The sequence below is a fragment of the Erpetoichthys calabaricus genome, chromosome 7, assembly GCF_900747795.2.
Source record: "Erpetoichthys calabaricus chromosome 7, fErpCal1.3, whole genome shotgun sequence".
NCBI classification, from domain to species: Eukaryota; Metazoa; Chordata; class Cladistia; order Polypteriformes; family Polypteridae; genus Erpetoichthys; species Erpetoichthys calabaricus.
This window is the reverse complement of record NC_041400.2, coordinates 109,021,951-109,044,689: the sequence shown is the minus strand read 5'-3', so window position 1 is coordinate 109,044,689 and position 22,739 is coordinate 109,021,951. Positions and strand designations below refer to the sequence as shown.

The window sequence follows — 22,739 nt, the reverse complement described above, 5'->3', positions numbered from 1 at the left end:
CCACCGATATAAAAAAAAAATACTTGTGATAAAAAAATGTATCACATTTAAATCCATCCATTCATCATTTTTTAACCCCTGTATCAAATTCATGGTAACATAGAACTGGTGCCTGTCCCAGAAGCAATGGACTCAACTTGGGAACCAATGAGGGACAGTCCATCCCAAGGCATAAATATAATAACTTGAGAACTGGAACTTTACCTAATATACACTTCTGGGTCCAGAGGAGACAAAAACAAACACTTTCATGCCAGGGGAAATATGTACAAACTCTACATATGAAGTTCCCAGCTGGGAATTGAGCCAAGAACTTAAAAGCTCTAACGAAGCAATGTTAACAGCTGTCCCACTGCAACATAAAAATGTGAATAAAGATTCAGACTTAAACACAATAGTGAATTCAAAAGCAATATGCCTTCTGCCTGACCCAAAAATAAAAAAATAAAATCTCTCCAATTCTGATGTCACTACACTGGTTACCTGTGCCATTTAGAATTGACTTTAAAATACTACTTATGGTTTACAAAGCCTTAAATAATCTCGCTGCATCCTATATTTCAAAATGTCTTTCACCTTACACTCCAAATCATAAAAGAACTCTCCAATCGATCTTCAAATGAGTGTCTGCTTATAATTCCAAGAACTAAACTTGAAAGAAGTGGTGAGGCAGCCTTCTACTGTTATGCACCTAAAATCTGGAATAGCTTACCAATAGAAATTCGCCAGGCTAATACAGTAGAGCATTTTAAAAAAACTGCTAAAAACTCATGATTTTAACATGGTTTTCTCATAGCTTCATTTTAGTTTAATCCTGATATTCGGTATTTGCATTTGATTATCATTATCATTCATGGTGGCTCCAAAAACCATACTAACCCCTACTTTCTCTGCTGTTCTTTTTCCGGTTTTCTGTGGTGGTAATATGCGCCACCACCACCTGATCAAAGCACCATGCAGTCCCTACATTGATGGATTGAAGGCCAGAGATTCATATGACCATCATCATCAAGTTCTTCCATGTGAAGCCTGAAAACCATGAGGACTGATTGAGATCATTTACAGGTATGTTAGGTAGAATGCCTAGAGGGGGCTGGGTGGTCTCGTAGCCTGGAACCCCTGTAGATTTTGGGGTTTTTTTCTCCAGTCGTCTGGAATTTTTTTTTTGTTTGTTTTTTCTATCCTCCCTGGCCATCGGACCTTACTTTTATTCTACGTTAATTAGTATTGCCTAATTTTATTTTTATATATTGTCTTTTTTCTCTTTCTTTATCCTGTAAAGCACTTTGAGCTACATCATTTGTATGAAAATGTGCTATATAAATAAGTATTGTTATTGTTACACTCCTAAAAATAATGGTGTCAGAGTGGTTCTATAGAGCAATGTCAATGAGGAACGATTTTTGGTTCCCAAGGAACCCTTCCCACATGAAGGTTCCAGAAAGAACCTTTATTTATTTATATCTGTAACATGCTCCAGTACAATACAGTATATATACAGTAAATAACCATGGCTAGATGGTAACAGATTTGTGGAATACCATTCTTTCTGCATAGAACAAAGGTTAAGTCCAGGTTTTCTTAATCCTTTTACATCCTGCTAGGTAACCTACCATAAATGAAAGATTTCAGGTTTATTTCCTACATATTAGGAAGATCTTCAAAGCATTGCTTCTTTAATGCAAATAGTTTATAAATGGATTATGTATACTGAAGATGCAGGCATAGTACTATAGAACTTCAACTTTATTGTTGTCTCTATATCCTTTGATAATCCTAATGCATTTTATATAAACAATCAATGCATCACCTATCCAATTATCATTTTAGGTTGTGCAGCTTCTTCTTCTATATCAATTCTTTGAAATTTAAATTAGATTCTTATGATTTATTCTGTTATTTGAATTCCGCATTTGCTGTCTCATTCTACAAACACCTTGCACTTAATCTGGTTAAGAAAAAAGCAACAGTCATCATCTCTAACTAATTGATGAGTGGCTGAAGTAAAATTCCTTTACTTGTGTCTATTTCTAGAAGGAAAACTTAATATTGACTCTTCCTTGGTAGTTTTTAAAGTGGAAAGGGTTTCTTCTTATAGCTCTCCATATTGAAAAAAGCATACACTCGGCTACATCTAAAAAGGTCAAAAATGTCAGCAAGATGTCATATACTGAATATTTATAATAATCTAGCATTATATTTTCTCCCATTTTCAAACATGGGTAATGGAAGCATTGGTAGCGTTAATATTTATTGTGATGTGTGAGTCCCTGTCTTGCACCCCACGACATGAGCAAAACCAGCTTTTATTCAACTTGAAGCAGGAAAAGCGTGGTTATTTATTGTAGTGGGATCTACCACTCTCCTATACAAAAACACATCAATCATGGAGGGTCGTGATATGGTTAATGGCCAAGTAATACTGTTCCCTGCATTTACAATATTCCTTGCATCACCCATCAACATTTTGCAACTGTTTTGCAACTCTTTTAGGATTTATTTTCGCAGCAAGCTGCTACAGTGCTGGGAGCCTGGGGTTGCCCCGGTGACCGATATGCTGTCGTCCACAGAAGCGGCAATCACGCTTCGGGACATTCTTCGGCGTGTCATCCTGTTGGGGGGAGCCCCAAAAGAGTTTATGAACCTTACAATATATATATTGTAATATATATATATATATATATATATATATATATATATATATAGTCACACACAAGCGCATGGGAGCATGTTACATGGACTAAAAGAAGGAAATTCCACGCCAGGCTGGGGGGTGGCGGGGTGCACTACACCTTCTCATTTCATCCCCCCAGACCAGACACAGGAAATTCTGCCGGAGTCCAAAGATGTCACTTCCAGTTCCACTCTGAAGATATCACTTCCGGCCCGGCTCCAAGCATGACATCACTTCCGGCTCCGCCCCAATGACGTCACTTCCCCTGTCCTGCCTTTAAAACCTGACTTCTTCCCTCCATTGATCAGTTCTGTTTTGGACTCAACACTGTATTCACTTGTGCTTAAAACTTTGCCTTTTACAGCCAGGGTCAAGCATATGGGTGGCTGCCCCGAACCTTTTTCGTGTGTCGAGGCTATTCATTTCACAATATATACTGTATATATACACATATATGCACACACACACAAATTATGTGTGGGGAAACGGCAAAATAATTATGAAGCTCTGGGTGATCTTTGTGGCCTGCTTTCTTTATATGTTATTTAACAGCATTGAATTGAAGTACCTGCCCCTGGACATACCACAGACATCACACACACACAGTTTGTTGGCCAGGGGAAAAAGCATGGTCAAAGAAAAAATGGCTGAGAGGTTTGGTTTGAAGCTAGAAATCAGATGATGTTAACAGTATAGGAGGTTAATAAAGGAAAAATAGACAACCCTATCCTCCAAAACTACCCAAAGCTACCTTTGAAATACTTGGCAAAAATAGCAATACACTGCCGACTACAGATCATGCATATTTTTTGGCGTTTAAGTCGTGTGTTATGCTTTTATGTTAATAGGGTATTCAAAGGTATAAATTTCAGAGTTATAATAAAGATGTGCAGATATAAAAAATAATTTATGTATGTGCATTTAGGAACAATTTCTTACCAAAGATCAACAAGAAGAAAAATAGAATATTACAGATTTTCTTCAGTTCAAATAAAATTCAAATTACTACTGGTTTCCTGGTCCCTTTAGAATTCAGGTCTTTTACAATTCAATATCTGGTAAATAGACATTTGGCCAAAACTTCAGTCATAAGTTTTTCCCATGAACCTTTGCATCTCAACACGTTTTCACAATTGTACAATACATCTTCTCTCATTCCCTTTTGTAAAATTGTTTAAGCTCCCAAAAGGTGAAGTGGGGGGAACTGTTGAATTTCTGATAGCCTTTCAACATTTTGAAATTCACTGAAGTTGGCATTTGCATCATCCATGACTTTCAAACTATAAATTGTAGTCACAGACTCATTTCATCTCATACTCTCTTAATCATACTTAGGGTTGTTAGGGGCACAAACAATTCTGCAAACATAAGGCACTAGGCAAGGACCACCCCTGGGCTCCCTCATGCATTCATTTGCACTTACACTTGCGCTTATGAGTAGCCAAATTTTATACTGCCAAATACACTAACAGACATATCTTTTAAATGCGGGTAGAAAACTGGAATATGTGCCATCATTAAAATTGCATACAACTTTAATATTCTCAAACAAAGAGTCATAGGACATTTGTCCACACTTGCACTTATACCTGGCTGTTCCAATACATGCACCTGCGCAACATTTATATTCACAGGCTTTACATTCTTGGCAAACTGTTCCCATTCTTTCTTTAAATACTGGCAACGGAGGCAGTCTGGCTCACAGCTAAAAGAGAATAGAAAAAGATCAAATTACATAAACTTACAGACTACCTTGCCTTGAAATGTGATATCCTAACAAATTAGAAGAAAATAAAAGATTTTTAAAGTGTTTTATGCTGTTAGGTACCACAAAAATTAAGTTATTTAGGCTTCTCAAAATGCACTAGTCTTTTGCATGTTTTATATTACACTAACAAAATCCATTCAGTCTAAATTCATTACAAAATTTTACTACTCTATAAAACACATTCAATAAAACATTAAAATTTCATGTCATTACTTCACTACTGTGTTCCTAAAGCACTCATTCAGATCGGGAAGGAGGATGGTCTTTAGAACAGTCACAAGCAAAGCCACATTAACTGCTCAGTTTCTGCATTACAAACTGGTATAACAGGCAATATCTGACAAGTATGAAAATAGAAAGAAAATTGGTCATTCCAGTGGATCTTTTTTAAAAACTTAGCATCTAACAATGTAACAAATTTAGTAAAGTACAGCTATACCCCACATATTAGAATTTCTGTTCAAAAACAAGGACACACATGCAAAAAGACAAAATGTAACCTATTTGTATTAATTTTGGATCAAGTAGATATTTAAATTTAAAATACACCTCAAGCACCATTTCTAGTATACTTACTGAACAGACAGAGAGTTATCCTTGACCATGTTGAGTGACCTTAAACCAAGTCTTCTTGCAAAGTACCCATATACTCAGTAGCCATCTTTAATAATTATTTTGTTCCCTCTGCTTCAGGGAGGAATTTCTCTCTGCTAGACTCTAAACTTCTTTGCTGTACTGCATGAACAGCACAAATCTACTGGTTTAAGACCTGGACTTTTACTTGATCATTCGAAAATATTAAATTCTCTGGTTGGTCTGCTTATAAGTAAGGCCACAAGAGGAGCACATTGGAGAGGAACGAGGAGCAGGGTCGCTCAAACTGAGCAATTATAGAGTAGGAGAGATTATGCATCGCTGTGAGAGGGCTCCTGCCTTACGACTGTGCAATGGTGGCGGACAGGGGACAGAGCAGGACTCGTGGGGTCCCTGCAGGTGCCAAAGGAAGGCAGTTAGTGACACAAGTCAGGCTTGGGGCTCCCAAACAGTGACTGAATGAAGTGGCTGGGGTGCAAGCCCGTGAAATGATTGGCTGCACCTGATGGAAGACGTCTCCTCAACTCACCATTAAGTTTAGAAAGGAAACACCAAGGTAAGCTTTGGCCTTTACTGAACTGATCCTTTGTGTTTTAACCTTGTTTAAGTAAGTATTTATTGCATTATTTCTTAAATTTTAACCTCCACTAATTACACTGTTTTTATCCATCCATCCATTATCCAACCCACTATATCCTAACTACAGGGTCACGGGGGTCTGCTGGAGCCAATCCCAGCCAACACAGGGCACAAGGCAGGAAACAAACCGCAGGCAGGGTGCCAGCCCACTGCAGGGCACGCACACACACACACCCACACACTAGGGACAATTCAGGATTGCCAATACACCTAACCTGCATGTCTTTGGACTGTGGGAGGAAACCAGAGTACCCGGAGAAAACCCACGCAGACACGGGGAGAACATGCAAACTCCACGCAGGGAGGACCAGGGAAGTGAACCTGGGTCTCCTAACTGCAAGGTAGCAGCACTACCCACTGCGCCACCGTGCCGCCCCACTGTTTTTATGGATTACTTAATACATTTTTAGAAAAGCACTTGGACTGTGTGTAAATAAAAGCTCTAGCACTTTTGCACTATATATACTCTTGCTGTAACTGTCTGTGTCCTCATTTGCCATGGTTCATCTCCGTTATAATATCAACAGTTCTGGGCTCAAGGACGTTTTGGTGGCTGGAGACAACCCGGATTGTCACACACAGCTATGCTGACAGATATTTTCAACTCAACTTCAACTCACAGAGCCAACAATCTCCTTCAGATTTATCCAGGTCTGTAATCAGAAAAGCGGTTCCCAACCAGGATGCTCCTATGCTTAACTACTGTGTGTGGATGTTCAGTTATTATTGAGATAATTTTAGATTGTCAGTGCATTTGATATTTTTTTTGTGTTCAAAATGAAACACTCTGTGTTTTTCCACAAAATCCAGGTAGGCATCCTGGTGGTCTTTTGTAAATATAAGATGGGAATATCAGTACTACCTAATTCTTATGGTTAAAGATATAAACATGGATATCAGCTGCAAGAACTATCTGTGGCAAATTTTGGTGTGGTATTTGTTGTTTGTTTGGGCATTCTACACAAGTTTTCTTGTTGCTCAACAGGATCACTTTAAATGTGTGATCTCTGGTCTCAGAATTAATTTGAATAAAAACGTTCTCTTTCCAGTGAATTCACAAGCATACAATATTAGATTGGACACCTTCCCTTTTATCATTGCAGATCAGTTTAAATACCTAGGGGTAAACATCACAAGTAAACATAAAGCTCTTTATCAACAAAATTTCGCCGTCTGTATGGAAAAAATTAAGCAAGACTTACATAGATGGTCAACCATTCATCTCACTCTAGCTGGAAGAATTAATATTGTTAAGATGAATATCCTTCCTAAGCTTCTGTTTTTATTTCAAAACATTCCAATATAAATCAATAAATAATTTTTTAAGCAATTAGATTCAACCATAACCTCATTTATTTGGAACTTGAAACATCCACGTATTCAAAGAGCGACCCTACACAGACCTAAGGCAGAAGGTGGCATGGCTCTACCCAACTTTCAATTGTATTACTGGGCAGCAAACATACAATCTATAAAAATCTGGACACAAATAGATTAACATACACAGGCTTGGTGCGGAATAGAAATAAAATCCTGCAGTACTTCTTTATATTCCCTGCTTTGTGCCCCTATTAATGCAAGTTATCGCCTATATACTAATAACCTAATTGTGCTTCACTCACTCAGAATATGGAACCAATGTAGAAAGCATTTTAAGATGGAGAATCTTTTATCTGTGGCATCTCTGCATGAGAACCACCTTTTTCAACCCTTGCAAACATATGCAGTTTTTAATATCTAGAAAACATTTGAGATTAAATTACTTAGAGATCTTTATATAGACAACATCTTTGCATCCTATGAACAATTACATTCCAAATGTAACTTTCCAGCAACACATTTCTTTCACTATCTTCAAATTAGAAACTTTGTTAAACAGAACCTGCCCAGTTTTCCTCATCTCCCACCTTCCTCTATGCTGGAAAAAATATTGCTCAGTTTCGACGACTCAGACACCATCTCTGCAATATATAAAATTATTTTACAGTCCCTCCCTTTCAAAGATCCAAGAGGACAATGGGAAAAGGATCTCTCACTCAACATATCAGAAAAGGAGTGGAAGGGAGCAATGCAGAGAATTCATCCGAGCTCCATATGCGCAAAGCATACAATTATTCATCTGTCTTGCTTAAAACTGTCCAAAATGTTTCCAGGGCAAGATCCAACCTGCGAACGCTGCAATCAAGTTCCAGCCTTACTGGGTCAGATATTTTGGGCCTGCACCAAATTAACATTATTCTGGACAAAAATTTTTAAGTGCCTTTCAGACAGCCTTGGTGTCACAATCCCTTCTAACCCTTTAACAGCTGTGTTTGGTGTTCTTCCAAATGGGCTTGAAGTGGAGAAGGACAAACAAACTGTAATTGCCTTTACTACACTATTGGCATGCAGACTTATTTTGCTGAACTGGAAGAATCCTAACTGTCCTCTTTTAAGTCAGTGGGTAACTGATGTTTTATATTATTTGAAATTGGAAAAAATCTAATTCTCACTTAGAGGATCTGTGCAGAACTTTTTCAAAATCTGGCAGGATTTAATCAATAATATTTTAGATTAAGCTCTTAAAGCACTGAGGAAGCAGATTCTCTTCTTATTTCTTTTTCTTCTCCATTTATTTTTATTCGTCTATTAAACTCATCAATTTATTTATTTTTACTAGCTTTAAGTTTTACTCCATTGGCCATGCTCTCTTTCTCAGGGGTGGGGGTTGATTTGTTTTCAATCCTATTTTTTGTAAAAATTGATCTATTTGTATGGAATGACTACAATAAAATCAGTAAAATTAAAAAAAAATGTGAATTACATTCATACTGTATCACCACATCACTAACTTCACTTCTCCTTAATAGCTTATTATTCATCTTGGGACAGACTGTTGAAATTACACTAAACTGTTCATGGATAAATGAAACATGGTTTTTAACTATTCATGACAGAGGGCTTCACAGATTTTGCCTTGGTGACTAAATCAATTGAAAATGCAAATTCTCACCCAATCATGGGTTATGCTTAACTCCTTAAATGAGCTAAAAAATTTTAAACAATACATACTGTACAATTTGAATATGCTTACAATATACTCTTTCTGTAAAAAGACTTATTTATGATTTCACATGAATATCAATGCAGAATGAGAATAAGGAGCTCAAAACGTTGAGTTTACTTCAATAGACACACAACATGAATACAAAACTGAATGATGTTCCAAGTCCTAAACCACATGACTTCTGCTCCAATTAATATTGCATATGACCACACTGGTGTCACTCTGTTTCAGTGACTTGAAAAACTGCATACACCATTATAAATGACTTATCAGAAAGCTACTATAAGCATAAAATTAAGCTCCTTGGCATCACCACTTCTACACTCCATACCCTTTGAAAGTTGCAAGTAGACAAATATACGCTGACCACATTCCTTGGCAATCAGTGTTTGAATATACTATATGTGGAGGTCTGTTTGAATTTAGGAACAAACAAGAGCTTAAATTTTCCTTGTATTATTGCTTCATGTACACTTTAATTGCAATATTCAAATAAATGTAATATCCAAATGCAAAGATATCAAAACTATTTGAAGAAGAAAAAAAAGACCCTTTGCTAAGCATATAAAACAACAAAGCAGCAGAAAACCTAAAGTAATTAGCTATTCCTTCCCTAAAGCACAGACAACTACCATAGTGTTCTTGATTATGAAGTGTGGTAATAAATCACACCCAGCAGACAATATTAAACTTTGAGTCATTAGAAATCTCTTTTCAAAAGGGAACGAGCAAGATGCAAATGCCCATGTTAATCCACGTTTTAAAGTACTCTTCCATTCTTAAGCTAAAAGTATACTCCATTCATTAACCCTTGTATACATGGGACATTCAACAAACACTATCACATTCCAAGGATCTTTAGAGACTCAGCATATATTTATATATAAATCGAACCATAAATAATTGTAACTGTCCAAATTTATATTGAAACATCTTCCCTGAATCCTTTAAACCCTATTTTTAATACTACTTTTTACTTTTAATATTTATAGGACATTCTGCAGTGATCAAGTCTTTCTCAGTCTAGCGATATGAACATATGTGGTCACCTTCTGTGTTTTTTATCCACTTTTTGTGTATACAGTACTGTATAAGAAACTGTTTCTGGTGACGTGACTTGTGCAGTTTCAATCTGTACAGCTGTTACAGTGGTCTGCTACTTTTTCTTTCAGTTTCCTTCTCCTTATCTGAGCTCTGCACATCTACAATTCCCTGCCCAGAACACTCAGAATTTGATGCCATCACAAGTATCACTCTCCACTGCCTTACTCTGTTGTTCTTTGTTTGCATCCCTGCTGCATGTCTTCCAGTCTCTCGTCACCTGCCATCAAAGACAGAATCTTTCAAGAGCTTCCTACTTTTCCTATCATTAATCTCTCTCTCTACACTTATAAAAAGACAATGAGCATCATGATTGAAATACAGAAGAAATGAAACTTTGTTTTGTTGCATTTTTATATAAAACTGTTAAGTAAATATTTGTTTCTAAGAAAGCAAAATCTCTATAAGCCAAAGATAAAGATATACCTACTTCTGTCTTAAAAGTGGTAATGAGACACCTCTTTTGCATGACACCAAAAGGTAGTTGGTCACAAGGAGATGGGGGTGGTAAGTTCAAAAACTACTTCAATGAAGTGAATTAGCAGTTACATGTATTAAATATGGCGGCACGGTGGTGCAGTGGGTAGCGCTGCTGCCTCACAGTTGGGAGACCTGGGTTTGCTTCCCCGGTCCTCCCTGCGTGGAGTTTGCATGTTCTCCCTGTGTCTGCGTGGGTTTCCTCCGGGCGTTCCGGTTTCCTCCCACAGTCCAAAGACATGCAGGTTAGGTGGGTTGGCGATTCTACATTGGCCCTAGTGTGTGCTTGGTGTGTGGGTGTGTTTGTGTGTGTTCTGCGGTGGGTTGGCACCCTGCCCGGGATTGGTTCCTGCCTTGTGCCCTGTGTTGGCTGGGATTGGCTCCAGCTGACCCCCGTGACCCTGTGTTCGGATTCAGCGGGTTGGATAATGGAAGGATGTATTAAATATAAAAAAGAAAATAAAGGTGTACTCTGAAAAATCTATTTTGCTCTCCCTTGAAAAAATATATTCTCTTTCAGTGGGTGGAAACAGACCAAGGATTCCAGTGAAATGTTGGGGTGCCAATCGGGCAACTCCGTTTAATCAGAAACAAATAAAACAAACAAAAACAGAGCCCTCTACACTCAGGTTATATTGGCTTCAATTAGCCCATGGGTATGGCACTTCAGTGGAAGCTCTGTCGCTGATGAGATCCAGGTCCAAAATGAAAGACCACTTTCAGGAACTGCCCGTTTAAATATCATCCTGGGCGGAAGGAGCATAGCCTTCTTCTGGCAATGTGGGTGGCTCTAGGTGATGTCCTAGGAGGTCTTCTTATAACTGCAGTGGACAGAGAACAAACTGTTAGCGGCAGTGCCCTCATTTGTTCTAAAGTGGCATCGCTTACCTTCTCTGAGCACGAAATGTTGTCCCCTGGCACACGTGTGACAACATTTAATCAATTTATACTTGGCAATTTTACACTTTTCCCTTGATCAAACTAATTAATCTTACAAAACAGAACAAACCATTAGCCAAGTAATGGATCTATGAAGTTTGTGTGAGTATAAAGGCAAGGGTTGGTCTTTTCTTTTCCCTTATGGGAGGCATTATTTTACCTATACTTTGTTCAAATATTTGAGACTTCCTGCATTTAAAACTCATTGCAAGGCTCTTTACAATGCAGAGGATGTCTTCAAAAAATCACAAAAAATAGCCATGGAGTATGGAGGTTTGGTAACAGCATTCCATTAAGTTTGCATCGGTGGCAAAACTCATCATCTATTTACACTTTTTTATGACATGTTTATTTCAATGTCATATTTAGAAAAAATGCTTGAACTTTTGCAATTTAAATTTTGTAATTTTATGCTTTTCCCCATTTTCTGTTTATAGTCTTGAGCAACAATCTCAAAATATTTGTTTTCCTATTTTTAATACACATAGCTCTCTGACAAGTAATGGGGTATTAAGTGATCATTTTTATTTTCTGGAATGCTATACTGACTGCATTTATGCATCTTGATTGAATTATGTTGTCCTTATTGTAATATGATTTTAAGCTTAATAAAATTCAACTATAAAAAAATGACAATCACAATTTTAATTTGAATGTTAATTTAAAAAAAATGTACCTATAATACATCCATCCATTCATTATCTAACCTCTATATCCTATATCCACGGGGGGTCTGCTGGAGCCAATCCCAGCTAACACAGGGCGCAAGGCAGGAAACAAACCCTGGGCAGGGCGCCAGCCCACCACAGGGCACGCACACACACAGACTCACCAAGCACACATTAGGGACAATTTAGAATTGCCAATGCATCTAACCTGCATGTCTTTGGACTGTGGGAGGAAACTGGAGTACCCAGAGGAAACCCACACAGACACGGGAGGAACATGCAAACTCCACGCAGGGAGGACCTGGGAAGTGAACCCAGGTCTCCTAACTGCAAGGTAGCAGCACTACCCACTGTGCCACCATGCCGCCCCCCTATAATACATATTATATTACATAATATATTACATTATCATTTCACTTTAATGTGTTTGGGAACATATTAAGAGATGTCAAATATAGCATTCGGGGTCAATATCGCTGAGCCCTACCTCATACATAGCAGTGGACTACATCCCCTTAGATGTCAATGCATTGCATGTACTATAGATTCTTACTTTAGCAAGTTGGCCCAACATTACTATATTGAAAACATATCGAAATTTGACAGTACTGTATCATATTGTGAACTTTCTGAAAGCAAAAAAAAAATTTAAATGCTATTCATACCAAAAAAAGTTTGTATGTAAGTATTTGTTGGTATTGCATTATTGTTCCCTACATGATACCCAAGCCTGACAGTAGTATCAAGTGTTCACCAAGTGTTTACTGTTGCTTTGGTTTCTACAAATTTATTTCTTTAGCTTTTTGCCACCAGGATGGCAAACACTATTAATATAGATGTAATAACCCATCTAAGTCATTGGATACGAATGTGAAAGTCATCCACATGTCACTGTCAAAAGCATATCAGCAAAGGGACTCTAGGTTATATAAAAAAAAACTCACAAAGACAGAGACAGATGTCCTTCTTGACTTTCAAAAAATTGAAGCTCAAGTCATATAGTTATGAATGGTGACAGGTACAGCAACAGATTCACCACTTTAAGTGTACTGGTCAGAATGACTGCTGGAACAGAAAAGAAGCTTTCACACCTCTGTGGAGGTATATTAGGAGCTTGAAATACATTGATTTTATGATTTTTGCTCAGCATGCATTGTTGAAGCTAAGAGATTTCAGACACCAAGACTCCCACATCAGTCTAAAAGGGCAATGCTCAAATACAGCTGCAGGCAAAACCCTTACCTCAAAGACTGTAACTTCAAACATTAACAATGACATTTCAAATGAATGGAAACATGATTTTCAACAAAAACCATGTACAAATACCAAATGGGGAATAAAATTGCCAACTTATTGAAGAATAAAGCCACTGAACAGAATATCTGGCCATAGGCCCAGACAATTTTTCAAACATGAGCATTGCTACGTAGTTGGCAGGTTTTCTACATCAAGTCTCAGCATGCACTGAAACTACCATATGTTGCATGCTTAATAGGAGGACTAAAGCAACAGTCCCATCACCAGATAAAGCTCCACCTAAGCAGCACCAAAAGCCACTTTAGAGATCTGATCAAACAGAAAAAATGGAAGTACTAACTAGACATGGCAGCACATTTGAAAGGTTAGTGATTTCTAGACTAACAGCTAATAAAATACACGGTTGTCACTGGAGATCAGAAAATAAAAGACTATACAAAAAGTCATCCACATTCAGAGTCAGGGTAGCAAGAACCTATTCCAACATAAATGGATGAAAGGCAGGACCCAGTTCTGAGCAGGATGCAGGACACACTTGCAAATACTAGTCCAAATTAAAGTTACCAAGTAATCCAGCACCCACACCTTTAGAATGTGGTAAAAAGCCATAGTAATCAGAGAAAAACCCTTATGGACAGAGAGAGAATGTATAAAGTCCACATAGGTAGCAACCAGGCCGGGGTTCAAATGCAGTTTATTTAAACGGCTAGTAGTGGTTAGTGCTGGGAGGTATACCAGTTCATACCGAAAACCGTTTTTTATTTTTGTTATAATATGGATTTTTCTTATACCGCAACACCAGTTTAAATAGCCTAAACAATGTTTGGAATGTGGCGCAATGGAAAACTGTTTAAGGGGGGACCTTTTTCACTGCTACACCAGTAAACACGCATGCAACGGAGTACACATGTTAGTGGAGGTATTGAGCGGTGAAAATGGACAGAGAATATTCCGAAACTGAAGCTGTAGCAGACGATAAAGTTGAACATGATGACACAGAAGAACTTTTGCTGAATAAAGGAGCCGTGTCTGTTGTCTGGAGACACTTTGGTTTTAAAAGGTCGGATGTGGACCAAACAACTATTTATTGCAAATGCTGTTGAGCTAAAGTTGTTGCCGGAGGCGGCAAAACAAGCAATTTGCTGCACCACCTTAGCCACTAACATGCTTTGGAGTACCATGAATGTATGGAACTAAGATTGGCACCCTCCACGCCCTGGAGGTAAAACTGAAAAAGCTAGAGGGACACTCGAGTCAGACGTCACTTGTAGACCCATATGCTAGAGGTTCTGCCTACGGCAAAAAAAGCAAGCAGTGGATTGAGATAACCAACGCCATTACAATCCATATAGCTAACGTGTCAGTGGACAGAGATTGTTAACATTAACAGAAAGTGTAGTTGGTTTACAAAAAATATTCACCATTTATTCCTTTTCCAAGACATGTTCAGTACAATACAACTTTTGACAAGCACCTCTGGATATATTACTAAGTCTAAATGCCTCTTTGGATGGTTGAAAATATGTTGTCAAAATTATAGTTTAGGTTGTTTGCAAAATTTGTTCAATTAAAAGGTTCTATATTTTGACTGCAACTGTCATCCAATGTGAATCCTTCTCTTCATTAGTGTCACCCCCTTGAAAACTATCACTTTATGGGGCCATGTAAACCTGTATTAATACTTGTGCACACATTAAAATGTTTTTTTGTACAATGTACAATTCTCATGACAGTGGAATAGGTTATTCTTAGCCAGTCTACCACAGTAATTGCAGTGGAAAATGTGGTTAATATCCACTCATGCATGGGAAAAAAATACCATTGAATATCGTGAAACTGATATAATTTTGAAAAATACTGTGATATAGAATTTTGGTCATACCGCCCAGCACTAGTGGTGGTATTACTAAAAATCCAGTTTTAATGCTATGAATTAAGTAAATTATGAGTCAATAAGCAACTTTACTATAGTAGAAGTGAAACATTGCAAACCTGACCATCAAACATCATTAGGACTGATGAAAGTAAATGTTCAGCAAAGTTTTGCCAAGGATTTTAATTACATAATTTTAGCACAGATTCTCAACCAAGGTCATTTTAATAGTTCAGTTTTTCTTTTTTTAAAAACTTGAATCAATAAACCTTTCTACAACAGAGTAAAAATTATTTTATTAGTGTTCATTTTAAATGTGAGTAAGTGTCATATGTAATCAATTTCCATGTCATAATGAGAACCCATTCCTAAAATTAAGAAAAGAAAAAAACAAATAAGCAAAAACAAAACATACACACACACAAACCACAAGGCCACTGAAAGACAGGTATTGGTTTTCAAGTTGTAAATATTAAAATTATGTTCATCCATCACATGCCCTAGTATCACAGAACTAGAAGCCTTAACTAAATGGTTTGTGCACCAATCTATTATGATGCCAGCTTACAGTAACCTAAGCAAACCTGAGGAGAATGGTAAACTACAAAAAAAATATTCATATGAATGGTTATTGTTTTAAAGTCAATTATCACATTTTGAATCATTTAACTATCAAAACACTAACCAAATACAAAATATATTCACAAATGTTGAAAAAGAAGTTCACACGTTAGTATCCATAGTTTTCTCCCACATCCCAAACCCAAGCATTATGTTAACTGGTAAATGCATACTAGCCCAATGTGGGTATATACTTTAGCATACATTGTTTTGGACTATTAGCACATTTAGAATTGGTATTATAGAAAAGTATATTAAAAGCATATTCTTAAAATTGATGATTTACATATACTCAGAGAGAATCATAAAGTATGTATGAGAACAACCATTATACATATGTCTTAATGCACATTAGTATAGCAAGGGTTAAATCATAAAAAGGCTTGCGCCTGTTTTTATTATTTCTTAACAAGCTAGAAAACTACCAATATTTCATGAGTCGAGGTCAAGTGTGAAGAGAGGGACTAATAAGCAAGCCCCCCTCTTCTCAAGGTGTCGAGCGTCAGCCGAGGACTAGAGATAATGGTGTAGGAATTGGATGGGTTCAAGGAGAGTAGAAGGCCGGCCAGGTGGCCATAATGGATAAGATAAAGTGCTATGTTCATTAAACTAGGAAACATTGGTAGAACTAATTAGAACTAGAACCAAGGTAACGGGAAATTGGAGTCAGGTAGGAGTGTCAAATGTACTGAGTTACAGTAGGTAAACATTTTGATAAGAACTGTAATAAATATAAGGTTTGCCCACCACTAGGGGCTTAAAGTCATCTGAATTGAGTGTGTATGTGTGCCACACAATAAAGCTTGATGCTGCTGCCTGTCGTGAGACTCTGAGTGCCTTCTTTGGGGCTGAGGGTGTCCGTGCTGCCTTATCTGTTTCAACAGTACCAGCCTTGCACCCAGTCCTACTGCTATGGGATCCATTATTTGAAATCTTACTTCCACTCTAGGCATACTGTTCTGTGAATCCCCATAACACAATGAAAAGAATGATGAAACTATGCACTTGAGAAGAATTATCTATGCAAAGTACATCATGAACATTGTAAATTATTAACCACATACTACTGCTAATGGAACAGGTTTTTTTTATTTTACTCTTAATTGAACCAGCAACTGATGCTATTTTATGACAAAAAATTCTATTAGGTTAACTCCAACAGTTTCTGACAGATGGATGAGCGGATAAAGTAGGATACAATGTCTAACACCTTCTCTTTTACTATGACAGATTGAGTAGGCAGAGAGATTCATGTTTTGCGAAAGTCTGTGTTGTCAAGTATCATTAAATCTGTAGTTTTTCACACACATCTTTTAATCAACAGTGATCAAGTCATAAACACATCATGCTTAACGCCATCAAAAAAAAAAAAAAAGGTGGTACATACAGTAAGTTGGTGTGTGTGTCTTTTGTTGGTATTGTATTCTTGTTCCTTTCTGAGGGGGCCCATCAGTAAGAATTTCACAAGAGAACTTGACTTTCTAGTTTACAAAAACCTCTCTTAACCTAATCTTTCAAGATCAGAGACGCTCTTCACTACTGGTTAAGTAATATACAATAAACCAGTTATCTTCTTGGTTACTTTAGGCCAAAACCTTCTCTCTGCATCATGTACCATTATGGATAGTTAACAACTTTTTAGTGTGGGTAATATGCAAGAAATGAAAGATCCCGATCCATGACAGAGCTGAAATGTTAAAAAAGACAATTACCTTTAGCATTTGGAAGCTTGATATTTATGTCAGTTGGCAAGAATTATAATTAAGCTGCATTTTCTTTTTTTTATGAAATTTCAGTTTAAGAGTATGGATCTACTGTTCACTAAATATTAAAAAATATTTACAAGGATCAGTTAATTTTAATAATAGTATTTAAACATAATGCTTATCTTTCTTAAAATTTTTTAAATTCTTATTCACCAAGACATATATTTGAAAAAAACTGTATCGTCCTTTTAAAGTTGTTGTTGAAAATGAAGCACAATTCTTTTTTTTTTAATAAAATTACTCATTCAGTATTTGGTAACGGCATACAGTATTCATTAAGTACTTGGGTTGGAACTGGCTGTCAAAAAATTGCTTTGATGCATTCCTGCCAAGTATACTGTGACAGACAAGGTTACTCATGACACATGATTGACTGCCTATTTTCATAATCTTAGACACTGCTATCTAAAAAGCTCATGCTTAAATATTTGCTGCTAAAACAAATATCCATCCATTATCCAACCCACTATATCCTAACTACAGGGTCACGGGGGTCTTCTGGAACCAATCCCAGCCAACACAGGGCGCAAGGCAGGAAACAAACCCGCCAGCCCACGCCAGGGTGCACACACACACACAGTAGGGACAATTTAGGATCGCCAATGCACCTAACCTGCATGTCTTTGGACTGTGGGAGGAAACCCACACAGACATAGGGAGAACATGCAAACGCCACGCAGGGAGGACCCGGGAAGCGAACCCAGGTCTCCTTACTGCGAGGCAGCATCACTACCACTGCGCTACCGTGCCGCCCGCTAACACAAATATAAAACAGTGAATTTGATGCTTATGCATTAATTTGTTTAGAAAACACCAATCACAAATAGGTTTTGAAATTCACAAACAAACTGTACTCATATACAACTTTTGTGAAAATTACAACTGGACACTTAAACCTCAATCATTTTATAATCTTAATTACTATATACACTTTAATTTGTAGAATTTCTTTCCTCAATGCATTTGAGCCAATTAGTTGTGTTGTAACAAGGTAGCATGGGTAAAAATAGTCCTGTTTGTTAGAAAGCTATTATTTCTGTATGTAGTAGCATATAGCAGGTCAAGAACAAGCCAGCTTAATAAAGGGAAAACAATCCATCATCACTTTAAGAAATAACATCAGTCAGTCCCAGAAAGCCTTAAGAGTTTCTTCTAGCGCAGTTGCAAAAACCATCAAGTATTATGATGCAACCGTCTCTCACAAGGGCCACCACAAGACAGGCGGGCCAAGAGTCATTATCTGCTGCAGAGGATAGGACTGTTAGAGTCGCTTGTTTTAGAAATTGCAAATTTACTGCACTTCAGATTACAGCCTTGAATTCAAGTAGCTGACACATCTCAATGTCAACTGTTCGGAGAAGACTGCATGAATCAGGCATTTATGGTGGAACTGCTGAAAAGAACACACTACTGAAAGATATATAAGAAGAGACTTGCCTGGGCCAAGAAACAAGTACAAATATGAGAATTTTGGATCCAAATACAATGTCTTTATCCATGCAATTTCTCTGCATCTGATAATGTCTGAAAGTGTGACTGCCACTGAGGAGCATGAAGGAGGCAGTGTGATGATGCAGGGGATGGCTTCCTTGCAAAACTATCACTAATTTATTTAGAATTAAAGAAACACTTTACCCTCATTCTAGGCTGTGTAAGAGCTATTGAGCAAAGGAGAGAGTGACCATTTTCCATAGTCACCCAACCCAAACTAAAAAGAGACAGTTTGAGGTGAATTGTCCTACTCAAAGAGACAAAAGCAGCCAATAAGTACTCGGTATGCCAGGTGTCTACCTCATGAAGAAGGCTGAGAGAATGCCAACACTGTGCAAAGCAATCATCAAGGAAAAGGGAGGCTGCTTTGTTATGCACAAGTGTTATTTAATAGTTTTGACGTTTGCATCAAAATTATAGAATGCATAAAAAAGTAAAGTATGAAAAACTCTTCTAGGAGTACAGATACTGCACCTATTGAATATATGGACCTAAAACACATCTTGGGTTTGGCCGGTTCTAACAAGATAGTTTATGAATTAGGATTACATTAGTGAATTCTACCAAGGCACAGATGCACTTTATTAACTGTGGGCTACCAGTCCATTACAGGATACATTCATGAACACGTCCATAAATTTACCAGACCAACTGTAAATCATCAGTCTGGGATTAAATCTGCATATTCTCTTCAGGTCTGTGTCTGGTTTTTCCCTCCTAAATCTGAAAAGCATTAAGTATGACCGTGGTTCATGTTAGCAGAAACAAATCATCCAGTCCAAACATTCCTGGCCAGTCCAGTTTTCACTTGTCAGTGTTTTGTACTCTCTGAGAGAGGTTAGGAGAACACACGATACAACACATTGCCATACCCATCACACGACAAACACAGATTAGGAACCGAATGTAGCCTTGCAACGGATGGCACCTCAGCACCACACTAGTTCTGTGTGAGGTTTTTTAATGGTGGCTGGAGTGCCAATTCTGCCACCAACCCCCAAGTAGGTTGGAGGGCCTACATGCAGGGCTGGATGCAGAATAATGGCATACCCAAGATGGAGCAATTGCAGGTTAAGGGCCTTGCTCTTGGGCCCAACGGAGTAGAGTCACTTTTGGTGTTTTACAGGATTCAGACCGGCAACCTTCCGATTGCCAGCGCAGATCCCTAGCCTCAGAGCCACCACTCCGCCACTAAACTTGGAAGCACCATTATTTTGACCCAGTTTGATCCCATGGCTGAACATTCGGTCAAAGAACATTGTCGGGTATATGCTCAGCATTTGACTATTGTCTGATTTCATAAAATTATGAAAAATAAAAACCACAGTCAACTGTAGAAGAGCCTAGTAAAGGTTGAAAAGCCTGGTGACTTTTAATCCCAAGGACCATGGACCCAATTCCTGAACCTCAGCTTTGTTGTACAGTATTCCCTTATGCCAATCCACTTTTGCTTATTTCATTTTACTTTATGTTAGTCACACGGAGCCTTATGGAGGTTTACAAATTTAAAAAAAATGTCTATATATTTGTAAATACACATCTATGCATACATACGCTATTACTATTTGAATAAAAATATAGACAAGCAGAGGACAACTTATATTTGTATATGGACAATGCTACGAGCCCCCGCGCTGGACCAAGGTGCTGGTCTATCAGGTAATGCGAAAATCTTGAATGGGGATTTAAAAAATCCTGGCTTTTGAAAGTTTTTTAAAAATTATAATTCATATAAAGCACTTTGAGCTACATTGTTTGTATGAAAATGTGCTATATAAATAAATAGTTATTACGTTACACGCGAACCCAGCTATTCATTTCAAATTAAGGGTTTAAAAAACAGCATCGACTAGACGTCATCTCTTCCAGTTAAGAAATAACGAACTAAAGGCTATTCAAAACAAAAAAAATTGATTGACGTTAGCTTTAAAAATGAATTATTATCAATACACGGATGCTGTATAGACCTAAACACGCCTTACCACGCATTGTACACGTCAATGCTGGTTCACTTTCTAGAGACAAACACGAAGTCGTTATCCGTCCGTTCGCCTGCCCCAATGATGTTCGCGCGTACCTTAGGAACGCCACTTAAAGAATTCTGCGCCCTTACGTTGCTTTAAATTCTTTCAATTCATATGGCGCACCTTGATGCATCCCAACCCAGGAACTCACAAGGCGACCATCCACTCTCCGCCATCCAGGTCTCTCCAGTTTGTCTCCGTCATCGTCTCAACGTAGTTTTCATCCTCATGTTGCACCTCCTGCGGAGACCACAGGTCCATGTTAATAATGAAAGAAAAACCTAAACGCATGTAGACAAAGTTACAACACAACAACAGAACGTTTAACTTTACTCGAAAACTCATTACTCTGAGATCTATCTAACGGTAGTGCAAATACAGTAAGTCGAACGATTATAAAGTGACCTTAGTGGGCGGGACATTGACGTCATCGTTTAAGCTTTTCAGCCTTAATTAAATATTAAAATATACAGCTACAAACAACACAGGGTAAAAAAAGAACCATAGCTGACAGTTCACAAACTACTCACGCTAAAAAGGACTTCGTCAATCAACATTAACTACTTACCATTTTATTTATTCATATATATGGAACATAATCGGGCAGTGTAAAATACGGATAGGATAGACAGACAGAGAAAGAGAGGTGCGACAAAGATCTGAAATAAAACGGTAAGCAGAGCATAAATATTAACGTTAATTAGTTGTCTGCGTTCACTCAAACAACTACATTTTCTCTCACTTGGGTTTAGAGTGAGTCAGATTAATAAATTTCATTTCATTTCATTTTTCAGAAAAACTCAGACTGAAATTGAATACCTGGCGAATATTTTTATTAATTTTAATACGACGTTTTTATGAATAAAATAAACTTAATAAAAGAGCCACATCAAATGCATTTACAAGCCATATTATTTTCCGTTGCGGTGGGTTGGCACCCTGCCCGGGATTGGTTCCTGCCTTGTGCCCTGTGTTGGCTGGGATTGGCTCCAGCAGACCCCCGTGACCCTGTGTTTGGATTCAGCGGGTTGGACAATGGATGGATGGATGGATGGATTATTTTCTGTGTCCTGCGGTGGGTTGGCACCTTGCCCGGGATTGTTTCCTGCCTTGTGCCCTGTGTTGTCTAGAATTGGCTCCGGCAGACACCAGTGACCCTGTGTTCGGATTCAGCGGGTTGGAAAATGGATGGATGGAATGGATTATTTACTGTAGATTATTGGATTTGTATACATTTATATTTCAAGATGAACACATTTTTAAATTAATAGAACTCATTAAACTATGTAATAGCAATTGTTAAGCAAATCCATAATTACTATAATTTCTCAATCATTGCATATATATTAGGTACACCTTGCTAGTACCGGATTGGTAACCAACTACTGTAATTCCTTGTGGCATACATTCAACAAAGTGCTGGAAACATTCCTCGGGGATTTTGGTCCATATTGACATTATAGTATCACGCAGTTGCTTCAGATTTGTCAGTTGTACATCCATGAGGCAAATCTCACTATATCTCCACTATATCCCAAAGGTGCTCTATTAGATTGACATTTGGTGACTCTGGAGGCCATTTGAGTACAGTGAACTCATTGTCATGTTGAAGAAACCAGTTTGAGGTGATTTGAGCTTTGCGATATGGCGTGTTATCCTGCTGGAAGTAGCCATCAGAAGATGGGTACATTGTAGTCATAAAGGGATGGGCATAGTCAGCAACAATACTCAGGTAGGCTGTGGCATTTAAATAATGCTTAGTTGGTACTAAGATGCCCAAAGAAGTAGCCATCAGAAGATG

The 22,739-nt window shown here is 37.8% G+C and overlaps 1 protein-coding gene across 2 annotated transcripts in view; it reads right to left on the bottom strand.

Annotated features, from left to right (window-relative positions):
- The window catches only part of LOC114654140 (thioredoxin-related transmembrane protein 1-like), a 38,666-nt gene extending 17,349 nt beyond the window's left edge, over positions 1–21,317 (bottom strand). Inside the window, exons 1-2 of one of the 2 annotated variants that reach the window (XM_051929984.1) lie at positions 21,062–21,317; positions 4,264–4,379 (exon numbers count right to left, since the gene is read on the bottom strand). In XM_051929984.1, the coding sequence (XP_051785944.1) occupies positions 4,264–4,379; positions 21,062–21,114 (169 nt within the window). In that variant the 5' untranslated portion in view covers positions 21,115–21,317. The remainder of the gene's footprint in view (positions 1–4,263; positions 4,380–21,061) is intronic. The other variant, XM_051929983.1, reaches the window with a different exon arrangement.
- Positions 21,318–22,739: the final 1,422 nt, after the last annotated feature.